Source organism: Podarcis melisellensis, assembly GCF_964234715.1.
Source record: "Podarcis melisellensis genome assembly, chromosome: 12".
Taxonomy (NCBI): Eukaryota; Metazoa; Chordata; class Lepidosauria; order Squamata; family Lacertidae; genus Podarcis; species Podarcis melisellensis.
This window is the reverse complement of record NC_138544.1, coordinates 32,443,098-32,457,016: the sequence shown is the minus strand read 5'-3', so window position 1 is coordinate 32,457,016 and position 13,919 is coordinate 32,443,098. Positions and strand designations below refer to the sequence as shown.

The following is a 13,919-nucleotide window of genomic DNA, read 5'->3' as shown; positions in this document are numbered from 1 at the left end:
CTGACAATTCTAGAACTGGCAAATCACTAAGCAGGGAAGGTAAGCTTTCCATCAGGAGCACATCTACAGCTATGACTAAGCATGCAGATTGGACTAAGAAGCTTCCACTTACAACCACCCAGGTTGTCTCTCACATGCAACTTCCTTCTTCAGAGGCATTTAACTTGTATGTTTCACTTGTTTAAGCAAAGAAAAGTAGATGAAGTATTTCAGTATAAGACTTGTTTATTAAACTTCTGTCCTGCCCTTCCTCCCAAAGTGGTAAACAATAACCACAGCAGTTTTTCTCTAGTTGTGATCTAAAGTGATAAAATGTCGTAAACCTTCAATTCACTCTGCTTCAGTGGACTTCAAGTATCATGTAAAGGAAGTCAACATTATAATGAACCCAGACTTAGTATAGCTGACAATATTATTTTTGTATATACTAGTAATTCAGAAATAAAGTTGAACAATACTGACAATACAAAACCCTTTAAGATTCAATTTTTTATTCATACAAAACAAAAACAAATTTGGGGGGTAATAAAGGACATTCTAGTATTTCTGCTTCCAGCTAGCATTCTGTAACATTTCTCTGTTCAATATACAGCAGTCCCATCCCAGACCGCAGCATCACTGAAAGCTATGAGGTTTCCATCTTGTAGCCGTGTTTTTCTAATTCAGCTCTGTAAAGTAAAAACAAAGCACACAAATTATTTAAATCCTGCGAAATGTTAGACACTCAATTCTTGCTTACATTAAAAAAACACTTGATTGGAACCAGACTAAGTTTCTATTGAGTATCAATGAGACCCAAGTGCCAGGAAGTGTCTGAGCTCAACCCAACATGTATGTATATAATCTCTCAAAACATATTCTAATTACTCCTCCTTTTGCTTCCAAAACAATTAGTATTCTGATGAAAAGTCTAATCACATTATATAAAATAATTTTTATATTGGATCCAGATTAAAGTAAGCTGCACTATGTTCCCACTGAAATGACTTCATTCAAGCTACAATCCTATACCCACTTACCTAGAAGGAAGCTTCATGACTGCACTGTCAGTTATAACTAACTTTTCACACTCATTTAAGCAGGACCCATGTGCAACTAACTTAGTCTAGATCCAGCTGTTTATCATATTTCCACCTGCACCAATCAATAGTAAAAGGTTGTTGTAAACAGTTCAATGAAATATGTATCTTGCTTCAGCTCTCCTATGCTACTTCCTCAAAAACTTTCCTCTCCCCTCTACCTGTGGTTGCATCCATTCGCCACCCACCCCTGTCCCCACTGAGTTGCTAAAGCAGACACAAGCAGCACAAGCCTTTGAATTATGTTGTTTCAGTGTGCATGTATCTCCATCTTCTTTGCCTGAGGAAGCCACAAACCCCTCAAGGCCAAAGGGAAGCAAGGCATTGCTAAGCATGCAGCCAAGGTAACAAAAATAAGCTATATGCAGAGAAAAAACAATCTCAGAACAGGAAGCGTTATTTTGCAGATACAGTAGATAAAGGAAAACAGATGAAGCAACTGAAATATGATCCAATCATTAAATGCTTTCTCCTCCTCTTCTTTCTGATGTATCTGGCATGGTTCTTTAGTTTTGGCTATTTTATTGATATCTGCTGTATAAGAAATAATAGTCAGTCCTGCAATTAACTTAAAACTGCTTTTTCAGACTGACAATAAGTGACAGCAACACAATTTTCATCTCAAAATTCAGCTGGAGATATTGAGCTTAACCCATTTAGAGCTGCTAGTACCTCAATAGTGATTAATACTAGTTGACACTGCAGCTATTTTATTATGTGCACAATATGGCTAAATATCAGTAAAGTGACGCAGCTTGAAACTTAAAGCAGTGTTTCCCAACCTTTTTTGGGCAAAGGCACACTTGTTTCATGAAAAAAATCTCGAGGCACACCACCATTACAGCCCCGTGACGTCAGCGCGCAGCGTCACGCCGGGAGGGATGCATGAAAGTGTAAGTTTCAATTTTTCCCCCTCCCCCTTGCCTTCCTTCTGTGCCAACCGCCAAAAAGCCAAGAAAAAAGCCAAGGCTTTAGGGCAGCAGGTCGACACGGAAGAAGCTCCTACCTAAGGACAGGTGCGATGGCCGTGTCCTCTTCTGCCACACTTGGCAGCCCTGCCTCACGGTCGTGACTCCCACCCTGATTTCTCCCCGCAGGTCGAGCGGCACAGGCAGCCCAATGTGTCCAGCCCAGACACAAGCCCCGCTTCCCCACTCTAGATCCTGAATGCGACCAAGTGCTCTGGACTCCCGAGCAGGGTGGGAAAGAGGACTCTCATCTGGTAGCCTCCGGGCTCCTCGCCTGCTCGAGGGATGGCATTGCAGGCAAGCTGCGGGCCGTCGCCATCGCCGCCCCCTCATGCGAGTGGACCTGCCCGGAGTGGTGGGCCGGGGGAGGCTCGCTCTCTGTGGGGATGTGGCCCGCACGCGCGGCCCCGCTTCCTCCTGCCCAGGGCTGAGCTCCTTACCCGCGATCTCGGTCTCGCGCACGCGGATCCCACTTATTCCGAAGCTCGCGCCACTAGCCGGGGCTCTCACACCGTGCCAGGGCGCGGCGGCGCGGCCCACTGATGTCATCGCAGCTCGCCGCCGCCCTCAACTTCCCTGTTCCCTCCCCTCCCTCGGGTCGCCGTGGTTACCGAGGACTGCAAGCTGCTCGGGCGAGCGTGGGGCATTAAGTGGGAGAAGGAAAATTAAAATTAAAACTCGCCTGAAGGCCGCCTCTCCGGATATCTTTCGAATTTTTTAATTTTTCCCGCGGCACACCAGGCAACGTCTCGCGGCACACTAGTGTGCCGCGGAACACCGGTTGGGAAACACTGACTTAAAGCAACTGCTGATGTGCACAAAGTTCCATGTTACGTATGGGAGCCGCTACAAAATGTGATTTTGTCCAGCATGTCGGATCTGATTCTTGTTTGAGGGATTCTAGCCTGGAATTTTTTCACTATTTGTATATAATGAAAACTTTTAGATGACCTTAGCTGATTGGAGAAATCATCTTCCACATTGTCATCATCCCAATTGTCTTCCCACACATGTGCATCTTCATCTTCATCTAAACCAGCCCAGTCTGAAAAAAGGACACAGGACAAGTTTAGTTTATATATAGTTAAACTATGAGCAAAACATTTCAGTAACTTGAATATCAGAAAGCTTCATTCCCTTTAATTGTGTTATAAATAGTTGTTTTTAACTATTTTAACAATAATATTACTGCTTTGTAGTTTGGGAGGCTGCTTTGAGGGGTTTTTTTTACAATTAAACAGTGTATCAATTTTATGAAATGAAATAAATAAATGCAACTTTAAGGATACAATTCAGAGCACAATGTAATTTCATGCCACTCTTCTGTAAGTATGCAATATTTACTGCAGTTCATGCAGTAATATTAATGACAAAGGTAAAAACTGAAAGTGAACAGTGGCTAAAACATGTATCTTGTATCTACCACTTTCCCAGTATCTTATACACACTTTATAAAATGACAGAGCTCCATTGGTATGAACTGAGAGTATTTTAACGGTTAGATCTGGACCAAAGCCAAGACTCGTGGTTTGTAAATGCATGATTGGAGTCAAATGATAGAAGCACTTCACAGACTGATCCCCTTAAAAGGTCTGGCTGGTAATTTCTAGTCACAGATATTCCAAATTTGTAAGGCTGAACAGCTCTGTTCAAGGTGGAGGAAACGAGTAAGGTGAGTCAGTATCAGGCAACCTAGACAACACGCTAGGGTGAGGAAATGAGGCAAAGAGATAAGAGAGCAGCAAACTAGATGCTGTCTGGCCAAAGATCAGGTACTGGCCCAGGAAGCTTTTAAAAAAAGAGAGAGGTTGAACCCTATTAGGGAAAGGGCCCAGAGTTCTGTCCTGCTAGTAAGGAGTATTGAGAGGTCAGTCCCTATTCATATATTTAAACTCCATGGATACTACTTCAATACCAGTTGGGACCCTAATACCAGGGAATTTGAAAAATGACATGTGAATAAGTTGCACATCAGATTTCATCACTGCAAAACAAGTGGGAACTCAGGCTATTAAACCATAGGCTTTTCTCCTAACAGGCTTTCAAACCATTGGCACAAATGTGTAAGATTTGAGACACACAATAATAGAGGCAGCGATCAAAGACCATGTATTGCCGTACATTTCTAATGCCATCCTTCAGGACATAAAAGCGACCCGTTCCAGCAGTGTCTTTCTACTGTTTTCCAAAGTAAAAACTGGCTTTTCAAATACATTTCTGATCTCTAGAACTCTAACCCACGACAATAAGTAAACCAGTCCTGTGCTTAAACAATACTGTGGCAACCTGATGCAAAAACACAGTAACTATGCTATGACAGTTCACTGGCTTTGTAACCAAAATACTACTGTATAAGTTTCGCATTTAGGTGGTGTTTTTTCAAAAGACACAAGATATGAGCATTTCAGGGCTTTGGCATTCTTGTTTACTATATAGCACATTGAGCTTTCATGCATTAAAAATATGAATCAAGTTAATCTTTTGATGATTCTGAAACAAATAAGTAATGCTCCCTGCTAACCAGCCTTGAGATGAGCAGACTCTCATCTTACAGTCTTTCCTCTCCCTGGAGTAAATACCACTCACTCCACTTAATCATGGCTGAGGGGTTTGTTGGCACTTATGTTAACCACTGTCAAATTCTAAACATACATACTACGATTTAGGAATGGAAAAACCCAGGGTACTTAGACATATCTCTGATGTTTTATTCTATGTTTTAAATTTTGCACATTGCAAGTTTTTGTTTTGTGTAAGTTGCTTATTTATTTTTCATAAATGAATGAATGAATGAATGAATGAAACTTACTGCCTAGCATGTTTTTAACCAAGGAGTAGACCTGCTTTGTTTTAACCAGGTTTTTGATAAAAAGCTTCTTGCAACTGACATTACTATAATATTAATGAACACAATAATGTCAGCAGAGTGCATTAATTCATTTTAGATCACAACAGCCCCTGTTCTAACAGATCAATCTCTGTTGAAACACTAAACATAGCAATGCAAAACATAACTTGCAACACATTCTTATTTCAGTAACTGAAATTATATGGATCACTGGTATCATTGTGGCTACCATAATTTCTTGAAAGCAAATGGGTTGGGCTGAAAGACATGCTCACTAAAATTAATACGGTGTAAAATGCAAAACCCCAAGTGCATCCAGCTGTGCAGCAGCTCCGGGTAACACAATAGGTACTGATGGGGGTGGTGGGTAGGAGGCTTCTCCCCACCCTCAAACATTCCAAACAGACAACTAGTTTTCACATCAAAGTTCTGTGCAACTTGCAGGATTTGAAACATTAGCTGATAAAATGATCACCTCGCTTTGTGTTCCCTTCTGATTAAACTTGCTGCACTATAAGCAGCAGTCATCTTCACAAAAACTGGGACAGAAAGCCTGTAACTATACATTATTCATGCAGCTAAAGGATGTTATTTGCACACTTGCAAATGTAAAATTATCATCCAGTGGTATTATTTTCCTTTCACCAGATAAAATGAAAAAATATAAAGCACTATGGGGATTTGAAAGTACTGTATCATTAATTAACTACAACATGCCCATGTTTCAAAGATCTTAAAACTACTTGTATAACACAGTTGTTAAATTCTTCTACACTTAAAAGCCAACGTATACTTTGTTTAGTGCTCTAACATACCTAAGTAACTTATTTTTCACACTTCTGTACAATTTCCAAAAAAAATTTAGCATGTGATGAATTCTTATAAGGAATACTAATACTGTACCACAATGGAATGCTTAACAAAAATAGAACAAATTGATTTCAGATGGTTGAATTTGAAAGGTAAGAATAAAATCACCCTTGAAATGTAGGGTGCTTTAATAAAAACATTCTTTGTGGAATGTTTCTCTCTCATATGTCAATATAACTTTGCATTGTGAAACTCTGTAACGGGAAGGTGCACTTCTGAAGTTTATTTAACACAGAAGTTTACTGATACCCATGCTATTATTATTCATACCTATACTACTAAAATTCTAAAGGTTCTTTCAGTTAGACTGCTGAAATAATATGACAAATCAGGAGCTCAAGATTTTTATACAAAAAAACTTTGCACTTCTCAGTGCTGAGCAAATGACCACAGCAAATGCAATTAAAGCAAAATGGTAGCAGCACTGCTTTTAGCACAATGTGCATGGCATCAAGCTTTAAAATATATAACCAAGTTCAGCCTCAAAGCAGAGATGTTTAAAAACATAATACTGCCAATAAATTGTATGAAACAGACTTTTTAAAAATCCGCTACATAGTTTTGCTGAGCTATACAATAATACAGAAGCCTTATTTAAGGTCAGCAGTATCTACTGTTTGTGCAATCCTGTTTTACTGTTGAAAAAGCACCACCACCACCACAGCAGATCAGCAACAGCAATGAATCAACCAATCATATTCAAATGTAATAGAAACATAATAAAGTTGAGCAAGTACTGTCTGAAACCAGAATCTGTATTTCTGGTCATTCAGCAAAGTCTGAGTCTGCCACAATTTACTGGAGGCAAGTTCTATAAATGAACAGGGCTTTCTTCCTGGCTATTAAAGGGGATAGTAAACATGGTGTTCTGAATACGCAAGAGTGACAATTATTAAACAGCTGCTGCTAAATGTTTAACACACATTGACTGGCTTTCTGTACATGCCATCACGTCTATTGATCAAGGATAGCATCTTTGTTCACCAGGTGAGAGATCTTGGTCCTACCAACTGTACCCAGGAAAACAGTCGGGTCACATCCCTGTTTAGCCCAAAGTGCACAAGCGGAGAGAAATCCTCCGAACGGTAGACGCGTTTTAAAGCGGTCCAAAACCTGGCCAGCCACCTGTCACGCCTCAAGCCTACCCCTGATGTTTCTTCCACACGAAATGGGGGGGATGATGCGGGTGAGACAGCCAGCCAGGAACTCGCGCTGCGCAAACACACCGCACATCTAAAGCACGTGGCATTCTTACACTCCCACCCCGCGGGGCAAAGCATCCTGGGAACTATAGTTCGATGCTGGGAACTGCAGGTCTGAGGAGTCATGTGTGGCGCGTGGGCAGCCTCAGGCGCGAAAGGGATGCTGGGAGATAAGGCCCCGAGGCCGCAGAGGCTCCTACTCGGGAGCAACCAAGCCCCAACTGTGAGGGGGCCCCTCTCGCGGGAAGAGCGCGCGCGCGCACACACAGAGGCGTATTTGAGGCCTAGTTTTCAGCCTCTCCAAAAGCCTCCCCGCCCCCCACTAGGCAACAGCGCACAGTCACCGTCCTCGTTCCTCAGCCCTCCCCTCCTGGGTTCGAGGCTACCTTCGGCCGGGAACTCCTCGAACTCGTCGTCCTCCTCCAAGAGCCCCAAGTCGACGGGCTGTTTCTTCTCCGACATCATCGGCCTTGCGCCGCTCTAGAGCCCGCCAGCGACTCCCACTCTATTGTTCCCCGCTGGGAATGACGGGACGGCGACGGAACCGGGAGGCCGGCCGGCAAGCGAGCGAGCGAGCGGGCGGGCGGAAGGCGCATGCGCCCTCTGCCGCGCGGCCTGGCCGCTCTAGCCGCCGACGTCGCTCGCGAGAGCGTATCGGCGTCATCCCCACCCCCACAACCACCCGCTGCACGCTCTTGGTCCCGCGTCACGGCGGTTTATTTCGCGTCCAGCTCGTTCTTTGTGTTTAGTTACCTCGGCGGGGATGTGCAGGGAGGGAGTTTCGGCGCTTTTCTTTTCGGAGGGAGGGGGCAGAGGCAATGGGGCGTAAGCAACAAAAGCACGCAATACAATAAAGTACATCCTACATCAATAGTGCTATTTGTTTGTGCCATTCGTATCCCGCCTTTCTGCCAAACAAGATGGGGTGGTGCCCATTGCTCCCCACTTCCATCCTCACAACAACCCTGTGAGGTAGGAAGATGCTGGCTAACCCATCTTGGCTGTGAGTCCTGGAAGAGCTTGCAGGCCTTTCCCCACATAGCCCAGAAAGGCCTTGAATGACTCCAGCTACAAAAGTTGATGCTGCTGAGCAGACTCTTGGGCTGGGGTGTTGTTTGGGAGAGGTGTGTTTGGAAGCAGGGGTTGTTGCTGTTACCTGATATTAATTTCTTTGTATCCTGATTTTTAGACCTTACTATTTAATTGTTGCATCTTAAAAAGCAGAGACATCACCTTGCCAACAAAGGTCTGTATAGTTAAAGCTATGGTTTTCCCAGTAGTGATATATGGAAGTGAGAGCTAGACCATAAAGAAGGCTGATCGCCGAAGAATTGATGCTTTTGAATTATGGTGCTGGAGGAGACCCTTGAGAGTCCCATGGACTGCAAGAAGATCAAACCTCTCCATTCTTAAGGAAATCAACCCTGAGTGCTCACTGGAAGGACAGATCCTGAAGTTGAGGCTCCAATACTTTGGCCACCTCATGAGAAGAGAAGACTCCCTGGAAAAGACCCTGATGTTGGGAAAGATGGAGGGCACAAGGAGAAGGGGACGACAGAGGTCGAGATGGTTGGATAGTGTTCTTGAAGCTACCAGCATGAGTTTGACCAAGCTGCAGGAGGCAGTGGAAGATAGGAGTGTCTGGCGTGCTCTGGTCCATGGGGTCACAAAGAGTCGGACACGACTAAACAACAACAACAACAAATTTAATTGTTGGTTGGGTTGTGTGCAATTTTTGAAGGAGTTGGGTATGTTTAGCCTGGAAAAGAGGAGATATAATAATAGCCGTTTCCAAATCACTTTAAGGGCCGGTGAATCAAACTTGTTTTCTCCTGCTCCAGAGGGTAGGACTCGAATCAAGGGCTCCAAGTTACAAGAAAGGAATATTGCTCAAAAAAAGATATGCTAATATGCCTAGATTAAAATGTGAAGTACTGGATAGAAAAAATTAGTAAGGAAAGATAATCAGAATATATAGATGATTTGAGAAGATTGTAGAATGCAAAGATTATTGTAAATTGTATAATGTGGAGGAAATCGAGTGGGGGCGGAAGGAAGTGGGAGGAAGGAGAAAAGAATAATATGAAGAATAATATGATGGATTGAGGAAATAGAAATGTAAATGTATGGGGGGATGGGGAGGAAATGGTGTTGGCTTTGGTACACCTGTATTGTAATGTAATATGTGAAAACCTTGCAAGTTTGCCAATGTGTCTCCATTACAGTACACAGTTCACTCTCAGGGGGTGGGGAAGGAAGATTCCGACTAAACATCAGGAAGAACTTTTCTGACAGGAAGAGCTGTTTGACAGTGAAATGGACTCCCTCAGAAGGTGATTGACTCTTTCATTGGAGATTTCTAAACAGAAGTTGGATGACCATCAGTCGTGGATGCTTTAGTTGAGATTCCAGCATTGCAGGGAGCTGGACTAGATGATATTCGGACTGCCTGCTAATTCTACAATTCTGTGCATCTCTGAAAATATATGCTTATAGCTATTCAGGATAAAAGAATCCAGTCCTCTTTTGCATGTAGTCACCCCCTTTGTTTTCCCCCTTCTTCTTATCACTTTAGAAAGAATCCTGAACAACAACAATGAAACAGTTTCACTACGACTGATGTATTTCTGAAGATTTAGTTGCAACAACGATGTGGATCTACATCAGTTGAAGAACATTGTACTAAAATGTAACTGCTATTCAAGTACCTGATTATGTATACAAGCCACATAACACAGCAAAGCAAAACATTTTCCTTGAAGATTTTTCTGCATCCCACACAAGTGAGTTTTTTCTCTCTCTCTCTGTTGGCATGACACAATGAACATGTGTTGCCAAAATATAGGGGAATAAAGGATGGCTTCAGATGGCCTTTTAACAGTAATTAGATAGCACGCTCACAACACTATCCCCTTCTTAAAGAGGGTCTGGTCCACAGAGCTTTTGGAGCAGAGCAATCCTAAGCATTTTTGCTCAGAAATATTATGGGACTTAGTACTCAGAAAGTGTGTTTAGGTTGGATTACAGCCTCAAAGGGCACCCAGCTTTCCCTTGTATCTTGGGTTCATTTCCACCCTCAAATACCCACTTTTAAGGCTCTTTTTGGAAAACCATACTGACTCTCCCACAGCATTTACAGTAATCTGTAAATGTAATCTTTTATGATGACTTTAATTTTCTATAATCTATGTAAAATCTTGTGCTCCCATCCTCCTTTGCCAGGAGAGGTCCAAAGGCTGTTGGAAGGTTCAATTATTTCCTGCTGGATTTCATGGTTTGCTGGCAAAGCTCTTTCTGATTTGCAACAGGCAGCCTGTAGGGCACATGTTTTACAAAGTGCCTTTTCCTTCATATTATTACTATAATTATTGCTTTCAAAATTAGTTTACAAAAGAGTTTACAATATAAAGAGGCGGGGAAAACAGCAAGGAACATCCTTGTAATATTAAGGAATATAGTAGACCAGATAAACAAAAATGAAATCATCAAGATTAAAAGACATACCAAAAAGAAAAGAAAAGAACTCACAAGATGAGAACTGTCATTGGACAGAATGATTTTATTTATTTTTGCTAATTTTCTTAATTGCAATTCTTAGAGACCCCGAAAATGGTTAACATTATAAATTATCTCCCATTATTTTTCATTCCTTTTTTTTAAAAAAAGAAGCTCATTCTTGTTTGAATCCTTTAAAAGTTTTCTCCTTCCTGCTATAGCCATAAAATCAAAGATATCTTGTTCAGTGTTGCAAAATCCTTCATTTTGATTTGCCATATTTAATATTCTATATTATTTTAATGAATGTGGAATGTTATTTTATTTGCATAGTGTATATTGTATTATGCATATTGTCTGATTGATATGATGTTAGCTGCTCTGAGCCCAGCTTTGGCTGGGGAAGGCGGGATACAAATAAATTGTTGCTGTTGTTGTTAGGGCCACAGCTTTGGATTCTATCAGAAATCAGGCATGGCTTCCCAACCTTGCTTCCAGCTGACACATCTCAACTCTCCCCTCTGCCCTTTGTCCTTCTAACTACCAGATAATTAAGGAAGGGAGGCCCAGCCTTTTGACCTCTGGCACAGAACCGCTTTCTTTGTTACCTTAACAACCCACACTTAGTCCAGTTCCTCACCAGGAAGCTAGCTTGGCTATTCCAGGAATTGCTTAGATTTTAACACTTGCTGAATCTAGGAATTAGAAGGACCTTGGCATACAGCCCAGCCCCACAAAACTCAATAGCATTGAATACCCATGTCTGGAAAACAGAGAAAACGCCAACAAAGGAAGAGTGGCAAGTCAAGCTTATGGGGAACTGGCTAAGCTGACAGAGAGGATACATGAGAGAGACAACATCTATTTCAAAAAGGAGGGGGAACCATCTATAAACTACAGTGGTACCTCAGGTTACATACGCTTCAGGTTACAGACTCCGCTAACCTGGAAATAGTTCTTCGGATTAAGAACTTTGCTTCAGGATGAGAACAGAAATCGTGCAGCAGTGGTGTGGCAGCAGCAGCGGGAGGCCCCCATTAGCTAAAGTGGTGCTTCAGGTTAAGAACAGTTTCAGGTTAAGAATGGACCTCCGGAACGAATTAAGTACGTAACCATAGGTACCACTGTATATAAAAAGACAGTATAAGTCTTGGACCCATTGGCAGGCTTTGACTAAACTTTCACAACTATATAAGAGGTAAAAACCAGCAGGGTATAGAATTTGTTTAATAAATTAGTACGGAAATACGGGGGAAGCCAAAGAGGGGGGAGGGGAGAAATATGGAATTATAAATTGTTCAGTTAAGATTTGTAGAATTTTTTTGTTACAATTTGGAAAATTCAATAGAAATTATTTTAAAAAAGAAAGAATATCCATGTCTAAAAAAGAATATGGCAAGCAATATGTTTAAAATGCATAGCTGGGAAAGCCAATTTTTAAATGAGTATTTTGGAGTATAAAGCCACCATCTGGAATCACCCTAGACTTATTGCTCTCGGTCTCACCATCAGAATATCATTTTTGTTAAAACCATTTGTCTTTGAACGGTGGTGGCTGTGGCTTGTTAAGTGTGGGTGGGCAGTGGCATCTTTCCTGCAGTGATGGAACTTTATTTTTGGGAGGGCATAGGGCAAAGTTAGAGAATCTCCAGGTTTGCAGTGTTTGCCCCTATAACTCTGAACACCCCAAACCTTGCTGCCTTGCCCCACCCCACCCCAACAAGTCAATTGAGAGACTCACATCACAAGCCACTGCTGCTTTTAAAAGTTTTGTGATAGTAAATGACCTTCATATTGTAATATAATTGCTATTTCTCGGCTTTTACATTGTTTCCTGGTTTTATTTGGTTGCGAGTTACTTCCCTTTGTTGCCCTGGTTCTGTATCCTAATGCCAATCTGCTACAATGTGAAGTTAAGCCATGATGCCTAATTTTATTTTTGGCTTCTGCAATCACAGTGCTTGCCAGGGAGCATGAGCTAAATCCACCCAAGAGGTTAGCAACAGAAGGGGTCATCAGATGTCAAATGTATCTGTCGCCGCATCCCTCTCACTTTTCATAAATGTATTCTACAGTTACAAAACCAGAGGGTAACTGATTGGGTCTGGTCAGCTACCTACTTGTGGTGCCTGCAGTGAGTGAGATTTATCACTTTAAAATGAAGTTGGATTCTGCAGGAGTTTGTTGAATTGGAGCGCTGAAGAAAGGAATCATATTTTGCAACAACTTTCTATATGATTGAAGGCGCTTAAAGTGAATGCTTGCTTCGGAAATAATTGACACTCTCCATACTACTTCATAAAGAAACATGCCTTGCATTTTCCAGCAGGGGACATACATTATAGCTTTTGTTTCTTCTTCAAATTCTGCACCACTGATTAAACTGAATAGGACCTGGGATCTTCTAACTGTACAGCGTCAGCTGTGTACATTGAGAACCAAAGGTGAGAAGGTTTTGATTGGTAAAACAGAAGAGTTAAATCTGTGCACAAGCATGCAGCATAAAGACCTTGGCTTAGGGTACTAATACTCAAAATTTATTAATATAAAAAGCCCTTAAAACTCCGATTCCAGGATATATTTTGCTAGCAGCCTTGAAGAATATGATCTAAGGCAGGGATGGGTAGACTTCAGACTTGTAAGATCTACTCTAGTTTCTTCCTTTTTTAAAACTTTACTAAATACATACACTTAGAATTAAATAGCCCTTGGCTCAGGAATTTGAGTATCTGAACTGAGCTCATAGTTCTTCCATAAAAAATACACACTTGGATACCTCCCCAGAACCAGCAGTGGGTTTGTTTGTTTTTTCATTTGGCAATATGCTTTATGGCGGGGAAACTCATTTTGTTGTTGCCATTGTTTGTTTGTTTTTTTAAAAAAGTGTGTCAGAAATTCTTGCTAATTTACTTCAAATCACCCAGACATCTACCAGTGAATCCCAATTTACTTTCTGCCCATCCCTGATCAAAGGCATCAAGGACACATGGAATTCACATAGAATTGTGTGAACTTAAAGGTATTATGTCAGTCAACACAAACCCTTTGGAGTGCCTAGAATGACTTGATATATACATATAATCATTTGTTTTCTTTTTAACACACACAAAATGCATTTATCAGTTCAATGTTATTCAGCTGAATGTCATCTGTTGTTTATTACTTTATTTATTCATTGTTATTATTTTTAAAGGCACATAACACCTAAAGAAGACTGTAAAGTCACATTTATTCAGGTTAATTCTGTATTCTGCTGGTGAGTCAGAGTAACACAGAGTGCAGTGTGTACATGGCAGAACAAGTTTGTGCCTGTGGAGGCTCTGATGTGTTCTCGCTAGGCAGTTACTTCCCTTGCCTTATAACAGAGCTGCCAGGTTGCCAGTTCTTTTCCTTGAACACCAAGAGGTTGATTCATGAGTCAATGACTTGCACAGCTGGCTTGCTCTGTGTCCTGGTT

The 13,919-nt window shown here is 41.6% G+C and overlaps 1 protein-coding gene across 1 annotated transcript; it reads right to left on the bottom strand.

Moving 5' to 3' along the window:
• Positions 1-474: 474 nt before the first annotated feature.
• On the bottom strand, positions 475-7,555 carry SEM1 (SEM1 26S proteasome subunit). The gene is made up of 3 exons (XM_081882882.1): positions 7,354-7,555; positions 2,999-3,092; positions 475-668 (listed from the first exon to the last, which is right to left on the bottom strand). Exons 1-3 carry the CDS (start codon positions 7,430-7,432, stop codon positions 626-628), a joined length of 216 nt encoding a protein of 71 aa, XP_081739008.1. The 5' UTR covers positions 7,433-7,555; the 3' UTR covers positions 475-625.
• Between the last annotated feature and the right edge of the window lie 6,364 nt (positions 7,556-13,919).